Source organism: Chionomys nivalis, chromosome X, assembly GCF_950005125.1.
Source record: "Chionomys nivalis chromosome X, mChiNiv1.1, whole genome shotgun sequence".
NCBI classification, from domain to species: Eukaryota; Metazoa; Chordata; class Mammalia; order Rodentia; family Cricetidae; genus Chionomys; species Chionomys nivalis.
The window spans coordinates 120714468-120739710 of NC_080112.1; the positions used below are offsets into that span (position 1 = coordinate 120714468).

Genomic DNA, 25243 nt, shown 5'->3' on the forward strand with positions numbered 1-25243 from the left:
TAATGTCAAGTATGTATATTGTGTTTTTGTGAATTTAATTTTTAAATTGAAATAACTCATAAACATTCTTCTCTTAATAGCACTTGAAAGAGATACTAGAATAAAAAAACAGGATGTTTTCAAATAAAGAAATCAGTAATAAAATATCAGAGTTATTTAACACAAAAGGTATTACTTACCAATAGAAGCAAATTGAGAATCCAGACCCAGTGTTAAAAGCATGAAAAAAAATAATATGGACCAAAATGGACCAGCTGGGAGTTGGGCTAGAGCTTCTGGATAGGCAATGAATGCCAAATCAAAACCTAAGAAAAATGTGGGATATTTTAAATTAATTGCCAAGTAAATTTACACATTTGAAAATTTTCAAAGTAACGTGCTTTTAAAATCCCATCATGATTTGACAATGCAATTCATGAACGTACACTCTTTACCAAATTAAATTCTTAAAATGATTTATTTGGAGGCCAGAGAGATGGCTTATTGAGTAAAAACACTTGTCATTCAAACTTGATGACTTGAGATCGATCTCTAGAATCTACAGTGAAGAAGAAAGCAGATTTCTGAAACTTGTCCTCTTTTGTCCACACAAACACTGTGACCTGCACATGCCCTCACTCACTCCCTTCCTTTTACTCACCCCTCACTATCCCTCCCTCCATCCATCCCTCCCTTTCTCTAATACACAGTAATAATAAATATACAAAATGTTTGAATTGTTAAGCTAATGTGAATGTGTGACATGAATTAAGCTAAGACAATTTTGTTCATGAAAGTTGTTTTAGAATGTTATCACATGTACTCACTCATAAGTGGCTTTTAAACATAAAGCAAAGAAAACCAGCCCACAAATCACAGTCCCAGAGAACCTAGGCCACAATGAGGACCCTAAGAGAGGCAGACATAGATCTAATCTACATGGGAAGTAGAAAAAGACAAGATCTCCTGAATAAATTGAGGCATTAGCATCATGGGAGAGGGTTGAAGGGAGGGAAGAGTCAGTTAGAAAAAGACAAGATCTCCTGAATAAATTGGGGCATTAGGATCATGGGAGAGGGTTGAAGGGAGGGAAGAGTCAGGGAGGGAAGAAGAGGAAAATGTATAGCTCAATAAAAATCAATGAAAAATTTTAAATCTTTTAATATTTCAGATATTCCTAGGTGCTGGCCTGTGATCAAGGATTCTTTCATCTTTGCCTCTTATCTCTCCGTTGGAATTCTGGTATTGCAGATTTCCACACTATACAGAGGCACACTACACATAAATGGATTTGGGAGGTTTGAACTCAGATCCCCATTCTTAGATAGCAACTGATTTTATCCATTCCCTAATCAACTGATTGATAGAAGGTGTGATGGTACACACCTGTTATCCTAGGACTTGGGGTGTGGGGTAAGGGAGGATCAGGAGTTCAAGGTCATTCTCCACCCCACTCAGAGTTTGACACCAGGCTGGGCTGCATGAGACCGTATCTCAAACAACAGTACCAAAAATATCGGTGAAGGAGAAGAACATATTTCTTAAATGACAAAATCTTAAGTTCACCTTATTCTAAAATTTATAAAAAGTAAAATGAAATGAAGTTGAAATATCTAGAAAAATAAATATATAGAATAAATTTTGTGATTGTTGTTGCTTTTTGAGACAGGGGCTAAGTATCCCTGGTTGTTCTGGAATTTATTACGCAGACTAGATTGACCTTAAATTCACAGAAATCTTCCATCCTCTACCTTCCGGCTGCTAGTATTAAAGGCATGCACCTCCATGTCTAGCTGGAATGAATCTAAGTCTTCTGCCATCTTATCAAATGTTTATCCAGAATTATTATGAGTAATACAATTTCAGTTTAATTATTATGAGTAATAGCATCTCAGTTTAAAGATACATGCAAAATTGAATATAATAAAGTTCTAGATGGAATCTCATTTTCAAGTTGATATTACTTTTAAAAAATCACTGTGTTTAATTTTTTTCTATGTGACCCTCAGTTTTAGGTGTTTTCAGTTTCTCTGACTTCCCATAGGATGGAAATAGAACATATAGTTATCCTCCTGGATATTGGAAGTAGACAAGATTGCTGGGTAAGCCGGGCGGTGGTGGCGCACGCCTTTAATCCCAGCACTCAGGGGGCAGAGGCAGGCGGATCTCTGTGAGTTGGAGGCCAGCCTGGTCTACAAGAGCTAGTTCCAGGACAGGAACCAAAAGCTACCGAGAAACCCTGTCTTAAAAAAAATCAAAAAAATAAATAAATAAATAAAAGATTGCCAGGAAAAAAATGGGAACTTGGGGGTGGGGAAATGGGGTGAGAAAAGTGAGAAGGGGAAGATGGGGAGAACTTGGGGGAATGGGATGGTTGGGATAAAGGAATGGTGGATATGGGAGCAGGGAAATATATATCTTAATTAAGGGAACCATTTTAGGGTTGGCAAGAGACTTGACTCTAGAGGAGTTCCAAGGTGTCCAGGGAGATGTCCCAGCTAGTTCCTTAAGCAGCTGAGGAGAGGGAACCTGAAATGGCCCTATTCTATAGCCATACTCATGAATATCTTGCATATTACCATAGAACCTTCATCTGGTGATGGATGGAGATAGAGACAGAGACCCACACTGGAGCACCGGACTGAGCTCCCAAGGTCCAAATGAGGAGCAGAAGGAGGGAGAACATGAGCAAGGAAGTCAGGACCGCGAGGGGTGCACCCACCCACTGAGACAGTGGGGCTGATCTAATGGGAGCTCACCAAGGCCAGCTGGACTGGGACTGAAAAAGCATGGGATAAAACCAGACTCTCTGAACATGGCAGACAATGAGGGCTGCTGAGAAGCCAAGGACAATGGCACTGGGTTTTGATCCTACTGCATGTACTGGCTTTGTGGGAGCCTAGCCTGTTTGGATGCTCACCTTCCTAGACCTGGATGGAGGGGGGAGGACGTTGAACTTCCCACAGGAACCCTGATTGCTCTTTAGACTGGAGAGGGAAGAGGGGAGGAGTGGGGGGAGGGGGAGGGAAATGGGAGGCGGGGAGGAGGTGGAAATTTTTTCAAAAAAAAAAAGAATTCATAGCATTGGCTTTTAAAGTAGGCTGTATCACTTTCTGAATATTTGCACTTGTGCAAGACATAGTGTGTGTGTGTGTACCTCTGAACTATAAGGAAAAGGACACAAAATGATCTCCAAAATCCTTTGTAATACATGGCTTCTACTATTATCCATACCAAATAAACATAATAAAAGTTCCCAAGAGGTTCCTGCTTAAGAATCCTAGAACTCTTTTTCCATCAGACTTTAGCTGGATAGTAAGCATCCCTTAACTATTGTCTGCAAGGTTAGAAAGCTCATCAATCAGATTCCTTGAAAGCTGGACTCAATTATGCACCGAGTCACTTTACTATTCCTATTACATGGATACGGTTAAAAGTTCAAACCCAATACTGTATTTTCACATGGGAAAATAGAATTGTGCTGAGTGGTTCGTATTAAGGATAAATAAAAATAAAGAAAAAAGTCTTTATTTCGTTTTTTAGGTATTCTCATGCAGCCTCAGCTGGCCTCGATTTCTCTCAGTAGATGAGGTTAGTCTTCAACTTCTATTTCTCCTACCTCGACTTCCTAAGTGCTGTGATTACATGCATATGATACAACACAGGGTTTCTGAGGTACTAGGTAAAAAAAAAAACAGGGCATGGTACTTGAATGACAAGCTCTCTCCCAATTGAACTGTGTTCCCAACATTATGACTTCTTGAATAACTGCTCCCTAAAATGCTTTTGTGTTTCCAGATCTTTTAGAACTATTACATTAAAATGCATTATGTTAGATGGATCAGTAAATACAATCACTCTAATCATAAGTATAGATTCCTGTAAATTAGACCAGAATTTCACAAGTGAGCTATATTCAATTAAATTTCAGGAGCATCCAGAATTGTATACCTGATTTAACAACTTGAGAGACTTCCTTTCCAGATATATGAGCCATGTGTCCCAATATAGAAAAAATCGCAAACCCAGCAAACACACTAGTGAGGCAGTTTGTCAAGCAAACTACAATGGCATCAGAGTAACAGTTGTTGTTAAACTTGTTGTAAGATGATAAAGCGACTAGGCCACCCCAAGCGACAGAAAGGGAATAAAATATCTGGGTAGCAGCATCTTTCCAAACCTGTAAGAGAAATTTTAAAAACTTTTAAACAAGTACTGTTAAATTTAACTCATAGAAAATGGTATACAAGTAAATATAAATGCACATTAAAAAATAATGAAGTGAATGCCTAAATGTCAACCATCAAGAGGAAGAAAACAATGGTATGAGCTTTTTAAATTTTTTGTGTTTTTTATACTTCAGTAGTAACTGTGGGCTGCAACCCCTGCGTAATAGATATTTACATTATGATTCATAACAGTAGCAAACTTACAGATATGAAGTAGCAATAAAAATAATTTTATGATCACCACAACATAAGAAACTGTATTAAAGGGAAAGTTGAGAACCATTGCTCTATAGCATTGGCAACATTTTGTCAACATTTTTCTTGTTTGGCCTAATCTAAAGGCTTTAAATTAAGAGTTCTGATTAGACTCATTACTTACCAAAATTGGCATTTTCCACAGTGTAATGATTGTTCTGTCTTTTTAAGAGACAAGCCATGCCCACTCCCTTTCCCATCTACTGAGACAGGCTGATCTGCAGCTTCCAGCCTGAGTTCTCTCTCTTTTCCTTCTCCCTCTTGGAGAGGCAGCTTCCCTCTCTCTCTCTCTAGCTCTCTCTCTCTCTCTTTCTCTCTCCTCTCGCTCTCTCTCCCCTCCTCTCTCTGCTCTTCTCCTTCTCCCCCTTCCCTTCCATATTGTGCTTAATAAATATCCAACCTCACTGTGCATGGTGTGCCTCTCCATGTCTCTTTCACCCCCTACTGCCTTTCTCCCTGCCAAGGACCAGCCAGAGAGAACCTGCAGCCATCCCTGCTTGGGACTGGCTGATCTAGGAAGCCCCTGCCCACTGCCTGCTGCCACATAGCACACTGCCTGTTGCTGCCAAGGATCCTGTAACATGTTTATTAATCCATTACACAGGATATTCTGTTTGTAAAATTTTGTTCATATACTTTACCTGTTCTGGATTATTTGATTTCTAGGAAATTTCTCTCTCTCTCTCTCTCTCTCTCTCTCTCTCTCTCTCTCTCTCTCTCTCTCTTTCTCTCTTTCTTCCCGGTGTTTGTGTAGACCACACTGATCTGAAACACCATACATACAGCTCACAGAGATCTATCTGTTTGCTTCTGCTTCTAAAATTATGTGGTGGAATTTAAGTTACACATAGCACACTACACCCAGAAATTTATTTTTGAAACTGAATTCTAGTCTTTTGTGTGCTGTATTTCTCGAGGGCTTTTTCCCCTTCCAATGTGCTGCATGTTCTTTGTCCTCTTTTCTTTGTGTCCTTCAATGAGCCAAAGTATTTTTGCTATTGCTACTTAATGTAGCTGAAATTATTCAGATGTGCTTACCTGTACATTCTTCATCTGTGTTGTCTGCAAACAAAGCTTAGCGCAAGGTTATAAGGATGTTATTCTGTATTCTCTACATGAAACAGTTTTGTTTTCAATTTCCCTCCAATTTATTTTACACATATTAATTACACATCTGTTACACATAATTTATGCTACACGTATCTCCACTTCACACTAATTTTTAATTTTTAAGGATAACTGATGCTACAAATTACATCAATGACATCTATTGGATCATCCATCCTTTTCAGATTGAACTGAATTGTTACCTCTGCTAAATACCAAACTTTGTTTCTTGATAAATACATTTTTGAGATTACTATTCTGTACCATCTCTCTGTATATCTGTTCCTATGCTAAAACCTCATGATTTGTGTTTTTTTGTAATACTGTCTTTTTTCTAACATGAGAATTTCTCCATACTTATCTGTTCTGGGAATTAGATTGGAATTTCATTAATTCTCTATGTCAATGTGATATTAAAACCACATTAATTCTTAGCAAGGATGTTACTAGACAGTCCAACCTGGCTCTGTGTCTTTGTCAAATTCCAGTCCTTTATCATTACTGACATCAGAATTTGTCCCTCCTTCTTCTTTGTGAAAGGCCAACAGTTAAGTCAGAGATTTATTCAAGTTCATTTATTTTAAAATTGGAATTTGTTGGATATAATATCAACCAAAAGAGAAAAAACAACTTGTGTAGATTTTAAACAACAGGACTAATTTATATTTGGCCAAAAGTGTCTTTTCAGTCCTCATAGCCTCACAAAGGTCAGTGGAAGGTAGACTGAATAATGTGACCATGTGCGACTAACAATTCTGGTTTTAGAATTAAAAGGAATAAATTTACACCCAAACCATTCATGCGTGTCATTTTAATTTAACCTTTTTAATTCATTGATAGGTACACGCAATAATAATTATGATTAAAAGATACTCCATGGTAATTATAATTGTTATTATGAGAAACGACCATAAAGTATTTTTAATATATTGTAGCGATCTTAAAAACATTAATTTTTTCACTTGAAAATAATTCAATACAAGTAAGTTTCTTAGAGAATAAAATTTCACTGGGTCTATATAATATACTTTTCATGCTAGATTACAGAAAATCTGTATGAAGGAAGATAGATAGGTGGGTAAATACATAGAGACATACAGAGAGATACACATAGAACAAGATATTTTCATTTAGATATTAATAAATCAAGTTGGAAATAAAATATCCTTATTTATTTGATTGCTGTCAATCTTAGGAGATGAACTTCATGCTTATGTTGATCTCTGAGCCTCTTTACTTGATATGTTATGTATGCATATATGATTTAAGAGGACCTGAGGTAGATGAGTCAGATCAGTGTTGAGAAAGAATGCTAATCTGAGGGAAGCTATTATCACTAGCAAACCCAAAACACATGGAATGTGGTCATTTGCTATGGGGAGTGGAGGACTAAATTGCATGTTTCACAAGGAACTTTAAATGCAGGTCTGATTCTTTTTTAATAATAGAAACACAGAAACAGAGACAAAGTCCATATGAAAACTACAAGATAGTTTCAAGGGAGTATAAAACTCAAGGATCTGAGACATATAAAAAGCCACATAAATGTATCAAAGAGGCTTTTCAACTGTGACCAAAACTTTGAAGTTTAAGTAAAATGCACACTTCTTAGGGAAAATGAAGTAACAAAACTACAATGCACCATCAATAGTTAAAATAATTATACTCTAGTTCACATTTGCATGAGTTTCTAATTCCACAGTTTATTAACTTATCATGTTTAATAACCTAATGAAAAATTTTCACCTAGTTGGGAATGGATTAGTAAACAAGGTTAAAAAGAGTAAGGACTAAGACTAATTAAGAAATGCCTTAAGGTGCCCTGAGGACATATCAAAGAACTTTAATCTCCAAGTCTATAATAATAAAGTGCCATGGCTCTAAAATAATTAGAACTGCTGTGGTTAATCATTGAGAGAAAATTATTGGGCACAGCAAAAGAAACCAATGATCAGAAATTTGCATTTCAACTTTTCAAGTTATGTGATAGATTTCCATGACAGAAACTGATCAACTTGACCTTGGTTACAGAAATAGTCTACAATTAAATACATATCTGATTTTTAAGTATTTAAAAAAGAAAACGTCAATGACTGGAAGTCAGCATGTTTTTAATGTAATAGACAATAGAAACCTAAAACTATCTATTTTGAATAGCACTATAATGTGGCAGATAATTTTAGCATAAGTTTCCCCCTCTATTTAATATAAGATTAAGAGTAAGCATAATATGTGACAAGAATTTTATGTAAGTTCTAAAAATGTGTAAGCCTCCTTGGGCAATATCAACAGAAGTATGGTAGCTGTATATAAGCTTATCATTAATGCTTTTGCACAGTTAAAATTGTAAAACATCTTATGTGTCCAAAATACATAGCCCTTGTCTGGAAATAGACTACATTTAGAAGAGAATTATTTAGGGCTGGAGAAATAACTCTGTGAATAAAAACACTTGGGGCTAAGCCTGATCACCCAAGTTCCTTGGAACTGACCTAATGGAAGGACAGAACTGATTCCCCCAAAACTGCCCTCTGACTTTCATGTGTACACCATTTCATATGTGTACCATGTCATGTGCATACCCCAATGCACAATAAATAATTTAAAGGGTTTTTTCAAGTTTATATTTGATATATGTGTTTCTATTTCTAGTAGAAGTAATAGTTTTTTTTTTCTGAAATACTTAACCCATGTCAAGTTAAATCAACTCATTGGGAATATTATCAAACATAAGATATCTAAGGATCAAAAATTACACGTTATTATACCCCAACACACAATAAATAATTTAAAGGGTTTTTTTCAAATTTATATTTAATATATGTGTTTCTATTTCTAGCAGAAGTAATAGTTTTTTTTCTGAAATAGTTAACCCATGTCAAGTTTAAATCAACTCATTGGGAATATTAGCAAACATAAGATATCTAAGGATCAAAAATTACACGTTATTATAGCCAACCTCAAGGGCAATCTATTCATCTGAAACCCTATGGTATCTAAGACAAGAGTCGTGTGCCTATGTGTATCTTATTCTTTAATCAACTGAACAAAATTTAACCTTATCTTTGACACATAACTTTTCAAGGCAACCAAATGTATATATTAGACCATCAAAGTTTTTCTGGCATTCTTCCCATAATCATAGCTCTTAATTTATAGGTGTTAATGTATGAAATATTCTTTTATTCAAAGCAGTAAAGTCCCAAATCTGTGGTCAAATAGAATAAATTACAGTAGTACAGTGCGTTCTAAGACTATTGCTAAAATTGATTTTACTTCCAATGAAAGTTTTAATGCTGTTACGTGCCTTAGTCAGATATTCTACTGGATAAAAACTAATTGTTTAACTGCATATTCTCTTGGAAAGTACCATAGTATAATAAACACACACACACACATATATGTATATGGAACAAAATTTTTATATTTAGCTTTAAGTTTTAACTTCTCATGTAATTTTAAATGTTCTTAAGTCTTACCTCAGCTTCTCTGAGTTTTGTAAAATTTGACTGCGCTCCAATGTAATATGAAATGCCTTTTGATGCACCCTCCAAAGTTGCACCTCGTATTAACAGAATTAGGAGAACCACATACGGGAAAAGAGCTGTAAAATATACCACCTAACAAACAAAACAACTAAAAGTTAATGCCACTTTAAAATCATGGCATATAATTTTCTATGAACAAAATTAACAACCAGTTGCAATTTGTCAAATAATTCAGTTCAGGTTTCAAAAAGTAGGTAAGTCCAATGATACCAGTACCAAATTTAGGATAATTTCCTTTCTATATTCTTACCACTCCAAAAATAGATCCATGTTTGAAAGTACTTTGATATAGGGAGCAGTATTTCTAAGGTTCCTACTGTAAACAAACAGCAGTGATCACTTGAGATCTAAATGGAATGCTATCCTATGTGGATCCTTATAAATGTCTCAGGGGACTGGATGTCTCTTTTCAGTAAACTGGGATGAGGAATGTAAAACTGGTAATGATAAGTACATTCAGTCCCCAAGGACAAGGAAAATATCTTCTAGTACATGTCCAGAGCTCACAAAAGCTACACTAGAGTAAATACAGAGCACATTGAATGCTTGTTACTTAAAGCTACTGTTAAGAGAAGCTGATAAGATACACATAGGCACACGACTCTTGTCTTAGATACCACAGGGTTTCAGATGAATAGATTGCCCTTGGGGCTGGCTATAATAACGTGTAATTTTTTGATACTTAGATACCTTATGTTTGATAATATTCCCTATTAGTTGATTTAAATAACTCACCCAAGACACCAATAAATTCCAATTGCTTAATTAAATTGCCATTAATGGACTTTTTGCAAGAAAACTACTGCATCATAAAGGAACCAAGGAACCTAAAATGTGCAAGTGAAGCGTGTAGGAAAGTTGCCACCGAATTTTTACAAAGTATTTATAGCATTTTTTTCAAGAAATCACGTGTGTCATTGTATTCACATTAATTCAACATGCTGGCTATTGTACTAGGAAGATGACAATAAGTGCGTGCAATTATTCTTACCCTTGAACTCTTAAGCAGCATCACTCTGATCAGCTAAAATCGTGTAAAAATACACTTTTCTGGGTAGTATGCAATTCTTTTTTAATTTTTATTTTTCCATTCAATTATTTACACTTCCTTCCCTCCTCCCAATCCCCTCCTGCTCTCTCATACCCCTCCTCCCTCTCCCACCCTGCTTGAGAGAGGGCTGGGAATCCTGCCCTGTGGGAAGTCCAAGGCCCTCCCCCCTACATCCAGGCCTAGGGAGCTCGCTGTGCATCCATATAGACTAGGGTCCCAAAAAGTCTTCACAGAAAAACGGTTCAGTTCTTCTTTTAAGTTGCACCTAAGCTTTCTAAAGTTTTTTTTTGTTTTGTTTTGTTTTTGTTGTTGGTTTTTTTGTTTTGTTTTTTAAGCATGAAGGGGGAAAACACAAATGTTTTGCAGAAGAGGCCTATTCAACGACAAAGAAGAGTCTTACTCCATTAGAAATGATTAATTTAACGGAATGGTTGTATATTATTTTCTCTGTGTCTTCAACTAATACTGTTATCCTAGAAAACATTCTACAATTCTTCAATTCAAGCTGCTTATTGTGGGACAGAAGCGTTTAAAACATACTTTCAAGCCCCAGAATGCTGTATTCGCTAGTAGAGCCTGAGTTTTAAACAATTGCGCAAGGATTGTATTCATTTTGCTTTGCTTTTAACAATAGCATTTACCCTATGTTTATGCATAAAACAAGAATGTCTTATGTAGAAAGACTTTCAAGGATTCGAATGTTCCTATTATACAAAACTCTATTAATAATTTTATATTTGATGAAACAATGAAGTTGAGTCACTAGTGTGACTTCCACCTTACCTTACCAGAGGACTTTATTCCTTTAAACAATGCTGCTCCAACTATGAGCCAAGCTAGAAGAAGACAAAGTGCTAAATACCATACAATTACTCCAGTTTCTTCCATTCCACTTGACCGCTGAAGAGCCACTTTGCTGAAATACAGAAGACCTTTTATAAGCACAGAATCAATTGTCTTTGTTTTTTTTAAAAAAAAAAAAAAAACAAAGGACTTTGTAATGTGTTTCATCCAAAGGGAAACTTCAGTATTGTAGCTTATTTTTTTTTTTTTTGGTTTTTTTTTTTTTTTTTTTTTTTTTTTTTTTTTTGGTTTTTCAAGACAGGGTTTCTCTGTGGCTTTGGAGCCTGTCCTGGAACTAGCTCTGTAGACCAGGCTGGTCTCGAACTCACAGAATCTGCCTACCTCTGCCTCCCGAGTGCGGGGATTAAACTGTAGCTTAGTTTTGCAACGTTTTTATTGATAGATAATGTGTGAAGGGACAAATATTATTCCTTCGAAAGTCAATCTTTGAACTTCAAGGGTCCAAAAGGCAGTCCTAATTTCAAGCACCTAGAAAAAATCATTACTCATGATTTTCTCCCAATGTTTTAATTTCCTTTATGTAAAGAAATTAAACTTCTATCTGGTACCTTCATGTGACTCATTATGGGGTTTTCTCAAAATAAATGTCATAAATAAGACATTTAATTTTGTATTATGTAATGACTTATTCAAAACCTGTATATATAATCATACTGAAATAGTCTGATTCTTCATATCTTCAAAGAGTTTCTGTACAATTCCATTATTTCCCAGAGTAACATGCATGGATCTATAATCCAAGTTCTGTAACTAGAGAGATGAATCAAAGTTAAGAGTACTTTCTACTCTTCCAGCAGACCTGTATTTGCTTCCCAGCACTCTTATCAGGTGGCTCACAACCACCTATAAACTCCGGATGCTGGGAGATCTGATTCCTCTGGCCTTTTCAATCATACACACACACACACACACACACACACACACACACACACAAATAACTAGCATGACATTTGGAAAACTTCTAAGATTGAAAATGTTAAAGCACCATGCAGGAGAAAACATTACTTAGCTCTCTCAAAAAAATTACAAATATATCCACCATATCATCTAACAGTCCCACTATTTACTGTGTATTTAAAAGAAATAAGATCAGGTTGTCCAAAAGACATTTACTCTGCCAAGTTATTCATTCATGTTCACAGCTATTCATAAAATTCAATACAAATGAACAACTTAAGTGTTCATCAAATGATGAATGGATAAAGGAAATATATTACACAACTCACTAGAACACTATTCATCATGTATATTTATTTTTATAACTATATCATATAAATATAATATATAACATACACATATAACATGTAACGTGTATGTTATATATCTATAATTATAAGTAGCATATTTGTATGTTTTATGTTATAATTACATTTTACATTATATATGATATTTATGTGTGTTATATTTCTATAATATAATGTATTATATATTCCAAAAATATATCCTGCTCAGTCCGCATAAGACTATGCGCATGGATATTTTGAGGACTGAGTATTTGGCACTGAACAACCAATGGTTTTCTCGTAGGGGAAGACCAGATTTTCTGCTCCCAGCTTTACTTTGTTTTTTATCATTCTTTGTGCTAGGCTGAGGCCATGTGGGGTTTTCCCCATCCAATTGGACATGTAGATTGGTGTCATCCTTGTTCAGCTCATGTTTTTGCAATCATGTCATTGAGGATTCATATGTGCAGCTTCTGACTTTATTAGGAGATATAATCTCATAGAAAGCTACCTGATCCTCTTGCTTTTTACAGTCCTTTGGCCCTTCTGAAATATTCCCTGAGCCTTGAGTTTGGGAGTGGTGGCTGATATTTTTATGATTTGTTTATTTTATTTTATGTTATGTGTATGAGTGTTTTATTTGCATATGTGTATATAAAAATATGCATGCCTGGTACCCTTGGGGGCTAAAAAAAGGACACTGGACCCCCTAGAATTAAAATTACAAACAGTTATGAGCCACAATGTGAGTGTTGAGAAACAAAATTTCATCCTCTGCAAGAACAGTGAATACTCCTAACCTCTTAGTCATATCTCCAGACCCTAATTGTTTATTTGAATTTTCTTATTATATTCATTTTTATTTATTTATTTTTGTGTGTGTGTGCACATTCCACTGTATATAAATGTTTTCAGAGGACACTTTCAGGTGTCAGTTTTTTCCTTCTACCATGTGGGTTACAAGAGTTGAACTCAGATTGCCAAGCTTGGCAGCTGGCACTTCCATATGCTGAAACATCTCCCAAACTCTATAATTCTCTAATATTAACTTTTAACTAGTAATTATTATTAAACTATTATTTAAATGTTATTGCACTGAACAACTGACTTGTAAAAGATACATGTTAAAAATGAGCCTCTTCAGGTAGCTCAACTCACCTACAATAGGTAAACATTTGAATCAGAGTATTTACCTGTCACAGTTCTCTTTTCTATTTATGGGAGTGAAAATGAGGGAAGGTATACAGGTAAAGAGAAAGGTGCTCAACTCACGACATATACTTATAATAAAATTACAAAATAAAATGGGAAATAAAAGAAGCTGACCAATATTTCACTGTGGTTCAAAAAGCCTTTCAATGACACTTGTTTAAAAAGTCAGTCAATACTTACTCCCAATACTGTTCACTGGGAAGTTGCCCTGGCTGAAAAACTTCACTACCATTCAAGCAGGTCAGGTTGTTGAGAGTTACCCAGCTTATATTCATAAACATCTCTCCTGTCATTGTACTCACATTACAGCCGGTTACTAAAAAAAATGATAGATACATAAATAAATCGATCGACAGATAGATAGATAGATGATGGATAGATAGATAGATAGATAGATAGATAGATAGATAGATAGATAGACTGACTTAATTGTAGAAGAATATTTTCATGGGGAGAAAAAAGGGATTTTAATGGGAAATACTTAAGTTACTACTTACATTGTTACTTGGTAAAGGTAGAATAAATAAATTACAAATAGAATAGAGCATGTAACATTCAATATATCAAATCTTCTCCACCACCAATTGATAAAGCTCATAATTATAATTATCCATTTAAACTGTGGTCATTTTTACAGGAATAACTGCTACAGAATAAGAGGTATTGCAGTTGACACTTAGCATTTAGCAGAATTTTCAGCAGAGAGTTTCAGCTAGCCTGTATGGATATGCTACCCCTTTAAACTCTTCCAAAACATTAAAGCTTCATCTGATGGGTATGGATAATTTCAACTACAATATCCTCCAGTATTAATATTAAGTATCTCATATTGACATTGGCAGCACCCAGTCTTTACTACTACCATTTAAGGCTGTTAATGATGGCACTTAAAAAACGATTCTCTTTTTCTTACTATCTTCTGCTTAGAACATAGACTTGCAAGAATTACTTCTACGTATGGCTTGGCTTTGCATAAAAGTGTACTTAAATTTGTTAGGAAATTATTTAATCATTTCAACTTATTTAGTCATTATGACAGAATTATAAAGCTAGTAATATTTTAAAAGTTAAGACAATGGAGTATACCTATTGGTGATCTGCTACAGTTATCGTCTGCCCAAGAAGAACAATTGGCCCATGGTAGTACACTTTGAAAAGAAGCAAACAAGTAGTAAAGGCTGTAGGCGATTATGACGTTGTAATAGATTGTCACAAAAATGGATATCAGGACCATTGTGATTCCGACACCTGGAAAACAAAACCGTTAAAAGGTGAGATTTAATTTGCTGATCTATAAGAAGAGCTGAGTTCAATTTTCACAAAAGCTAAAATAAAAGAAAAGACTCTTTCACATAAGTCTATGTTGTAATTCAGAAAAAAGTGTGTCTGAGATGGAGAAGTGTTACCCTGTCACAATGTTTCTTCCAATATTTAAAAGACTCGATTGTTATTATTTTTAACTGTGTCTGTGCACTGCACACCACACTTTAGTGCAGGTGACTACAGATGACAGAGGCATTGGATGCCCTGAAATTGGAGTTACAGGAGACTCTGAAATGCCCAGTGTAGGTGCTGGTAATCAAACTTGTGCTCTCTGGAAAAGCAGTGAGTGCTCTTAACTGCTGAGCAATCTCTTCAGCTCCCTCTTCCCAAATGCAAACCAATTTTGATGACTGGATTTTGGAGAATTTTTCAGTTTTTAAGAAAAGGCTATTATGGCTAAAAAGGAAAGACATAAATTTAGCCACAAAATTCTATTCAATTATTCTTTATTAAGTCTTCAAATCCCTCTGAGAGCAGAAAATACAGGTACTAAAAACCCTCAATATTCATACCCTATGGACAAATCCACCAAAATTCACATATTTATCTGTAAAACAATTGTCAGATAATAAAGGAAGATTCTGATGTAACATCCTTAAAGGACACAATCCAGTATTTCTACACAAAAGTATGCAGAAAAAGTACAAATTCAGAAACAATCTGAATTTAAACTCCAAAAGTTCTGTTACTCAGTAGGTTCACAATGCAGTTTAGCATAATGATTATAACTTCTATTATTAAGACTTGTATTTGAAATAGCTTCTCCAATCATCCAGTAAAGCATTCTATTTACCTCCTTATTATATATTTCTAATGTTGCATTGAGGCTTTTACAAATGGTTTGCAGTAACTAGTAAATGCTAAAATTATATTTAGTCTTTAAAGATAAAATCAAGGCATTTGTTTTTTATCTAGACTCTTCTCCTATTAGGAATATCCAAGAGAAAATAATGGCCTGCCATCCAACTTTTCTCAGTGATGCTTTCTAAAAGATATAAAAGACAGTAAAACAAATCTGTACAAGAAATAACTTAAAAGAAAGAGCTTTGGAGCTGGAGAGATTACTCAGTGGTTAAGATCACTTGGTGCTCATCCAGAGGACCAAAGGACAATGATAGTTCAGCATCCATATTGAGTGTGTCACAACTTCCTGTAACTCCAGCTTCCAGGTGATCAAATGCCCTCTTCTGGCCTCTACAGACACTCACACACTTGTGGCATACACTCATGTGAACATATACATAAATTAAAATAAAAATGGTACATTGTTAAAGCTGTTGTCTTGAAGCTAATGTACAATAGGACTATGACAAAATAATTCAAAAGGTGAAAATTGTCAAATAATTACACCATGACAATCATCTTTTAGTGTCATTCCTATATGTGCATCCAGGTAAAAGTAAAAGTTTACATTTGAAGACTGGAAAGATGGCTCTGTAGGTAAACAGTTTGCTATAGATATAGAGGAATAAGTACCTGAACTTAGCACTTGTGTTTAAAAAAAAAAAAACCTGTTGTAATAGAGTGCACTTAAATCCCACCACTGAGGAAGTAGAGATAGCATCTCTCCAGTGCTTACTGTCCATTCAGTCCAGCCTAACAATGAGCTCCAGGTTTAATGAGAGACTATTTCAAAGGAATTAAGAAAGATACATGACATTGACTTTCATGCTCTATATCCAAACGCACATGTGTATGCGAATGCATATGTATATGTGTATGCATAATACATATACAAAAAAGCAATGCTTTCTTTGCCCTAGTATGTCCTTTTTCTGTACTTTTATTTGAAAGAGAAAACCATATTTTCATGTACTTTGTGATGCTTGAATTGCATATATATTATGAAATGAATTAATCTTCTGATTGGCAAGCATATTACCCCCAGGTGACTATCACTTCATTGGTAAAAATACTTGATGACCACTGTCTTTATTTATGAGATTATAATATATGAATATAATATATTGTCTGTTCTCAACTATAGAAACCATACTGTGATTTTTATATTTTCAATTCTCCAATTTATAGACCTATAGATTGTAGCTTTCTTGGATTTGTTTTTTTTTTTTTCTAAGACAGGGCTTCTCTGTGTAGCCCTGGTTGCCTTGGAAGTTACTTTGTAGATTAGGATGGCCTCCAACTCAAAGATCTGCCTGCCTCTGCCTCTGACTCCTGAGTGCTGGTATTAAAGGCATAAACCACCACACCCAGAAAATTTATTTCTCTAACTATAACTATATCTTTTTTGACCTACATGGCTTCTTCCTTCCAGTCCACTTCTGCCTCTGTGAGCATTTTCTGCTCAACTTCTATGAGATCAAATGTGTCAGGCCTTAATTTCTCTCTTTTTTTCACCAAGTGAAAACAGTGTATGTAGACCAACAATCATGATACCGAAAAGTCTTAAATACCAACCTTGAAACAATGGCAGAATCTTCCAAACTGAAACTGGACCTAAGCTAGCAAATTGTCCCAGTGAACATTCCAGGAAGAACAAAGGTAAACCAGCCAATGCTAGCATAATTGCATATGGTATCAAGAAAGCACCTGAAAAACAAAGAGATAAATTTATTATTACATTTTAACGTCTTGTTGGCACTTTGACAAGGAACATAGCATTTTAAAGCATACTAATACATTGGAAATGGAGGGATTTGGCTTGAGGTCCAAGATTTATTACTTTTTGTGAGAATGTAACTTAAATGCATTAACTGAGTTTCCCATTAATCAAATGGGAATGTTTCCTAGTGAAGTTACTACAATTACTAAAAATAATAGCTGATAAAAAGTCCGTCAGTGAAGTTGAGAGATCAGAGACTATAGAGCTAAATAGATATACATTAAAATGTTGGCTCTATCATCTATCAACTATTTGGCCTAAAATGTTTTACTAGCCTGTGAATTTTTCCTTCTTAAAAAGGGGGACCTACTACTAACTCATAGACTTCCTGTCTCGAGTTCAAATGCTGGGCCTCTAACAATTATTAAATTTACTAATTTACTGATCAAACAGTGGCAACACTGCAAGCATATGACATGTGTTCAATGTTAGTTCACTTCCCTCTGTTCCTTCCTTCTTTCCTTCCTCTCTCCCTTCCTCCTCTCTCTCTCAACAATACATGGATTACTTTTAAAACTTAGAATGTAGATGGTAAGTAGAGTTGAGAATGCAAATTACTGCAATTAAGTTCATAATTCTTTTAGTAGTCACAAGACTCTTTAGTCAATGTTAATAAGAAATGGTTTTGTTAAAGACTGACCATCTGAGACTCAGTTAACTTCCACTATCACAGGAACTAATCTCCCATATAAGAATACCCAACTCCTCCCCTCCTTTTAAACTTTTTGTTTTACTTTTTCTGCCCATATTTGGTTTATGATACTTCTCACTGGAATGTTTACCAGACTACAAGTTGAAACAGAGACATAACATTAAATATCCCAGCCAAACAATCTAGAAGTCTTGGCAACAGTTATTGAAAGCAAGATAGAGTTTGACAAATGAAAACAGGATTTCCAATATGTATACCTCATTTATTCTGTCACAATTATCCTTAATTATTTTCCTTGCTACTCATGAATTCAAAAAGCACTTAGAGAATGGAGATTATCTATTACCCAAATGATGTGACCTTTAAAATTTGAGTACCAATGTGTCATATTAACTTTTAGAAGATACATAAAAAAGAGACAATAGCATAGGAAAAAATAAAATTATTTAATTTGCATTATCTTTTAAATTTTTCTATTAAAATTAGTTTTATTCATTTCCTGGAAAGTTATGCTGATTATTCAGTGAATTATGATGTCAAGTTACAGGGTATATCTTATGGTAAACACAATTGTAAGAATCTCAAAAGAGCCTTAGGACATAGACACCAAAAAGATTGTGATTATTGACTCATTTTCCTGCTAATACTTACATCAAAACCACTATTGGATGACCTAAGTCCTAGATGAGGGAATTTAAGCTACCCACACTTAAAGTATTTAATAAACAGAGCTCAGGGCTCCTTTTTTGAGTCTCTGATGGCCAGTGTGAATGTTTCAAATACTCAATTAACAAGAAATGTGGTTGACACATCACCACACACAATCCTATTGTGCCAAGAGAAAAATAATTACACTGGCAAAATTCCAAAGGTGTCCAATTATGAAATGAAGGCACATGTCATCTCTGTACTTCTAACAGAGACTATAAACACAAGTAAGTTAAAATGCTGTAATTGAAAACTTATTTCCACATTACTAGAATATTGCACAACTCATTTTCTTTCCCTTTGTGTGTCATCTTAGTTATTTTTGTGTTCTGATTAGGTCTATCTAATGATCTACAAGATATAAAAAGTATTCTTTTTGCAACAATAAAACTACAGAGCCTTGAACTAAGTTCTATTCTATTTTATTTATATTCAATATGGTTGGTGGCATTTGAAATATATGTACATTAATAGTATAACAAAATATTAATTAATGACCATTTCTGTTCACACTTAAATTATAAAAATGTCTTACTCTAGCTAAACAGTTTCCTTGAGCTTTTAAAAAGATTTAAATGTCTCTCCTTTTACATACTTCAACTTCAAGCTCAACTTGAGTATGAATATACTTTTAAAAGTCCTACTTGAAGATTATATGGCCTCTCAAATCGACTCAGAAGTACTGCATGTAACACTCTTATCAAGTTTATATCAGAGTTTTCTGAAGCAGTTTTCAAACTTGAGGTAATATCTTACAGTTCATTAGTAAATGTTTTGCTTGTTTCTCATCCTCTTTACTAACTAAAAATATCATATACCTCTCTTTCGTTCATATTTCATTATATGCATATATAAGTATTATATATGTATATATTATATATACTTATATGTGTTGTATTACATAAGTATTTAGAATTTTCTATATGTGAATACAAACAGCATCCCACTAGAGGAAAAAGAATGGAAGAAAAAGCCTACCTCCACCATTTGTATAAGTCAGATATGGGAATCGCCACACATTTCCCAATCCCACTGCATATCCAACCATAGACAGAAGATAATCCGATTTTTTGGACCAGTTACCACGGTCTATATTTTCATCATTTTCACCAACATGGAAGTTCTCAGATGAAGCTGTCACGTTCTAAAAAAGGAAAAATTTATCAGTATCTTCCCTTTCTGTTTCAAATTCCACAGAAGCATAATTTCATAAATTCACTGTTATAGAAAAGAAGGGTGAAGACTCATAGGGAATTCTTCTCAAACTCCAGAAGATTTTCTCCATCCAAGTATTAACCAGGCCCAACTCTGCTTAACCTCTAAGGTCAGATTTGGAACACTCAGACTGGTACAGCAGTAGACAAAACTAAGAAGATTTCTGCTGGTAGCTACATTTATTTAGCATTTGCTTCTTCAAATTAAAGAAAGAAGTTTATAAGATGTTTTTACTGCCCTTTCAGCTAACATCATCTAAAGTTTAATGTCACACCAAATGAAGTGCAAATGAAAATAGACAAGTCAAGTATCAAATACAAAAGTTTTTAGTATAAATTAGGAAGAGTCAACATTCCTAAAGTTATAGCAGGTTATTAAGAAGTATCAAATGTAGCTTCTAATTGAATAAAAATCAGTCCATACACTTTCTATGCTCTGATTAGAGCACATAATCCCTGTTTTCCCAAAATCATGAAATAATATGCAGAGACAAATTTTCCTGTCCCACCAGGTGGAGCAACTCTCTCTCTCTCTCTCTCTCCCTCTCCCTTAGGGAGGGGTTCTCTTCCAACCTGTTAGCTGCTTGAGTATGGAATGCTCCTAGGGTCAGATAAGGACAGTCCACTTTTGCATTCTCCTGCAGCATATGAGCACAGTGTAGAAAAAGACAAAGAACGGCATTCTGTAGGGTTCCCAAGGTACAGAGTGAGGTGCTCCTAAGTCTAACTACCAGCATAAAAGTTGTTTTTCACATCGTTTGTGGGACATGGAAAGTTTGTGGGAACATAGCAGGCATACTTGAAAAGAGTTGAAGAAAAAGAAATATGAGAAAAGGAACAGCTTCAGAAAGCAAAACATGAGACTCCCCCGCCCCTTGTTTTCCCTCTCTGTCCCTCTACACCTCCAGAGGCTTCCAGACCCCTACCTGCTTCTCTCTGCACTTGAAGAAGCTCGGGCACTTCAATCTGTCCATGGTTCACTCACTCCCTTGGCTTGCTCCGCCTCGCCTCTTCTCACAGTCTGGCTGAGCTGGACTGGTGGCAGGTGCACACTCCTCCGTTGCTACCTGCCAAAGTGAGCCACCTTGCCCAGGGGTGGGACCATTTATGGAGGGAAGCTCTCTCCTCCCCCTTCCTGACGCTCAGTCCTTTCAATTACTGGAAGGGACCAAAGTGAGCCTCTGGTGTTTCCCCCAGGTAATCCTGCATGTAGCAATTCCCTGACCCAGCCCTAGGAAAGGGCTGGGCTGTGAGCGAGTGAGCTGTGCAGCCAGAGTCAAAGAAGACTGACAACTTTTGACTAAGAGCAGTGCAGGTGCCTTAACAATCTTGCTTGCTTTCCTGGATACCTGGCTTCCTACTAACCTTGCTTCTCAGTCAAGCCTCTGTCCTGGGGCCTGATCGCCCCTGGTGCTGGAGGTGGGAGAGACCCAACCCGTGGGGCTCATTTTGTTTGCTATGAATTTTTTTGTGAACAGAAGACTTCTCTGGGCTTCCGATTTCTCCAGGTTTTACCCCTCATTAGAAAGCTCTTCATCACGTAAGGCAAACACTGCTCTCTGAGGGGAAAGCCCCTTAATTGGGCACCTTGAAATGTAGCCAGTTAAGGTAAGATTACCCAGCTGCCTCTACCTGAAAAGAGCGACTTTGAATCTATGTCTCGAGCTCCTTTCTCAGTCTTCGGGACTGTTTTGCCTTTTACAAGGATTGCTTTGTGTGGTATTGCAAAGAAGCCAAACACAAACAAATTATTGAGCAGGTTTATGGGAAATTTGAACCTTAACAAAGGACTTCACTCAGCCGAGAAAGGTGAGGCCTAGAAAGTAAACTATAAGGAAACTTCACCGCTTACCACAGAGAAAAGCCTTACTGCAATTCTGATCACGGGTCCAGCATCTCTTCATCAAAAACTCAAAGAATCTGGACTCAACCTGTCCATTCAGAGAGGGTGGCAGTTCCACCTAATAGCAAAAATTCATGCAATCTGAGGAACCAGCAGGGACTCAAATTTTCATTTATGTATAGTTCCTTTGTTCCACACTGGTTGACAAGAATTTTCCATTTGCAGTAGAAATATGCCCTCAGGAGTCCAGGTGGATAGAGTAGAGTGGGATATCCAGAGGTTGTGAACAGAATGTATGAATGCCTTGACTTTGGTAGTGACTATAACACAGGCTGGTTTGGGATTTTATATGCGCACATACTTACATCACATACACATAAGTGTATGTGGAGAAATAGAAAAAAGAGAATAACAGTATTCTAGACTACTGGTATGACCTAATACCGGAGATATTAGCCTATCTTAACCATAGAAGAAAAGGTCTTTATAAAAGAGCTGAAAAGCAAATCAAACAGTGTTCAAGGAACTAGCAAAGTCTCATAGGAGGAAAGTAACCCAGCATAGGCCAGTGTAAACAACTGGTAACTAAGGAAAGAGAAGAAGGAGAAAGATCCTACTAACAGGCAAATTGTGGGGAGAAAATGTATTTAGAACAGGCAACAATACACAGTAGAGAAGGTTTAGTCACTCCTGAGATTAAAGCAACTAAGACACAAAATTTATAATAAAAGGTCTGCTAGTGAATGTATACATTTTGTGGTTTATTGGGAAGGACATTTTTCCCATTAGTACATATGGCACTTCATGACCCGGCTAACATCTACATATTTGCATGACATCCTCTCTTGCCATTCTTTGTCACTAACTCTTAAGCTTGGGTGTCTTATTCTGTACTTGGTATTTCTCACCTATGTGAATTTACTCGTGGATTTTTTTTTTCCTTTTGGAAATTCCCACCCTCCTCCATACTTGTTGAACTACTACTCAGTCATCCTTTAAACTCGTACTTAGCTGTCATCTTCTCTGGACCTTTCCACAGAGTTTCCCTCTGTATTACAACACACTATATTTGCATGTTTCTCTCTGTATTCCTATGCTACTCTACATTCATGGGAAATTGTGGCCTTTGAGTGCAAGAAGCATGTCTTAAACCTCCTTGTATTTTAAGCACTAGTACCCAGTGCAGTTTAACAAATGTATATAATTTGCTTAAGAGCTGTGTGTGATAGTATGGGACCTGTAATCCTAGTACTTGAGAAATTGAGTCAGGAGTCATCCTTGGCTTTACAATGAGTTCAAGACCTGTCTGGGTTACAGGGCACTCTATTTAAAAACAAACAAAAATGTGATTAGGGCATGCTGTTTAATGACTTTACTACCAAAGCAAAGGAAAGCAAAACTGGTGTTGAGACATCACACTCCAGGACTAGAAAGATGCTCGGCAGTTAAGAGGACTTGTTCCGACAGATGTCACAGGTTCAGGTCTCCACACCCACACTAGGCAGCTCACAACTCCCTGTAACTTCAACTCCAGAAGATCCAATGCCTTATTCTCATCTCTTAGGGCACATGCACATACAAGGTACACATTCAGACAAGCAGGCAATACACACATAAAATAAAAATAATTTTAAAAGAGTTCACTTCCACTACATCATGTAATGGCAGAGGAATATTTTGTCTCCTTTTGGGTCTAGCCTATCAACTGATGAACAAGTCACATTTTAAAACTAGAAGGAAGATAGAAATAGAGCTGGTGAAATGTCTTAGAGGGCAAAGGTGATTGTTAACAAACCTGACATTCTGAATTCAATCCCCAGGACCTACATCATGGTAAGGAAAGAACATTCTCCTGAAAGCTGTTTTCTAACTTCCGTATGTGCATATGATCTCTCTCACACACACACATGCATGAACACACACACACACACAAATATATGTTAAGTATACAAAATGAGTGAACCAAAAAGTCAGAGAACCATAGAATCTCATTCACAGGAATTTGAACGAGCAGTTGCGGGTGCTCTTAACAGTATTATGTTGACAATTGGAGTAACAAGAAATAAGGTTGAGGAAAGATTAAATGTGCATGGTCTGTGCAGTGAAAGCATACGCTATGGTCCAATAGACAATAATAAAGTGGGAATGGCACATGACAAACTCTGCTTTAGCTGCGAATAAAAACCCTAATTGAAAAGTAATGACCCCTATTCAATGGGTTATGTAGTGTTGAACTTTCAACTAGCGACTTTCACTTTCTTAACACCTACATACCACAGACAAGAATATAATTGGTTTTCTAAAAGTCTTATTGTCAGAAATAGGAAGGTTGATTTAGAAGTAAGTAATCATCAGCAAGTAAGGATCAGTTTCTAATTGCAATTTTGTTCAGGGAGCAAGGACAGAGAATTCACCCAATGTTTTCCTACAGAATATGAAAGTTAGCATGCCAGAAAAAGCTTGAAACAAAACAGTAGCTAGTGATGTCTAATTCCATAATTGTTCTTTCTAAATTCATAAGGTAAATCCATAAATGATCATGATATTTATTTTTACTTTGGCTATAGCATACCACAATCCTTTCTTAAAGTTCAAACTAACTTTTGATTGAAGTGCACATACATAGAAAAAGTACACAAGTTATGATTATAGCTTGATGCATTCTCACAAATCTCACACTATTACCCAACTGGCAACATGTTCACGAAGCAGTAATGCCAGCACATTAGAAGAATATACACTATTTTTTGCAAGTTTCATCACTGTCTTGACTTTTAAAACTATAAATTGCTCTTGACAAATTGTGAGCCTTAAAAATGGAAAATGATAATATATAGACCTCTTGAAAGATTTATCTTTTATTTTTGTTTTATTAGAACATATTTTATTTGATTTATTCTTTATGTACATTGGTGTTTTGCCTGCAGGTATGTTTGTATGAGAGCATCAGATCCCATGAAACAGGAGTTACAGATAATTGTGAGATGTCATGTGGGTGCTGGAAAATAAACCTGGGTCTTCTAAAAGAGGAACAGTACTCTTAACCACTAAGGCATCTCTCCAGTCCTCTGCCTTTTACTCTTAAATATCTGTTTGTGCACAGAGAGAGGTATGTGCATGTGTGTGCAGGTACCTACAGTATCTGTAGACATTCAATCCCCCTAGAGCTGGGATTTCAGATCAGTTAGCATAGTAACTGTTCTACATAAATAAGAAGCTAAAGGCAACAAAATCTTAGAAGTTTTCTGGGCATCCCTGAGGCATTGAGCTTGCTATTTTATTGGTGTTATTGATAACATGAAATAATCAAGCATCATCTGATTTTTCATATCAAAAAGATTATACATGAGTGAAATTATATTTAGCTTCCTTCTCAGTAAGATTTAATATCCTTCTCTGTGTGTAGTCATTG

The 25243-nt window shown here is 35.8% G+C and overlaps 1 protein-coding gene across 1 annotated transcript in view; it reads right to left on the reverse strand.

Moving 5' to 3' along the window:
- Positions 1 to 21045, reverse strand: part of Slc6a14 (solute carrier family 6 member 14) — a 32392-nt gene extending 11347 nt beyond the window's left edge. Inside the window, exons 1-9 of the mRNA XM_057759823.1 lie at positions 20915 to 21045; positions 19753 to 19918; positions 17210 to 17341; positions 14555 to 14716; positions 13649 to 13784; positions 10953 to 11085; positions 9050 to 9190; positions 3931 to 4159; positions 180 to 305 (exon numbers count right to left, since the gene is read on the reverse strand). Coding sequence (XP_057615806.1) covers positions 180 to 305; positions 3931 to 4159; positions 9050 to 9190; positions 10953 to 11085; positions 13649 to 13784; positions 14555 to 14716; positions 17210 to 17341; positions 19753 to 19918; positions 20915 to 20962 — 1273 coding nt within the window. The 5' untranslated portion in view covers positions 20963 to 21045. The remainder of the gene's footprint in view (positions 1 to 179; positions 306 to 3930; positions 4160 to 9049; positions 9191 to 10952; positions 11086 to 13648; positions 13785 to 14554; positions 14717 to 17209; positions 17342 to 19752; positions 19919 to 20914) is intronic.
- Between the last annotated feature and the right edge of the window lie 4198 nt (positions 21046 to 25243).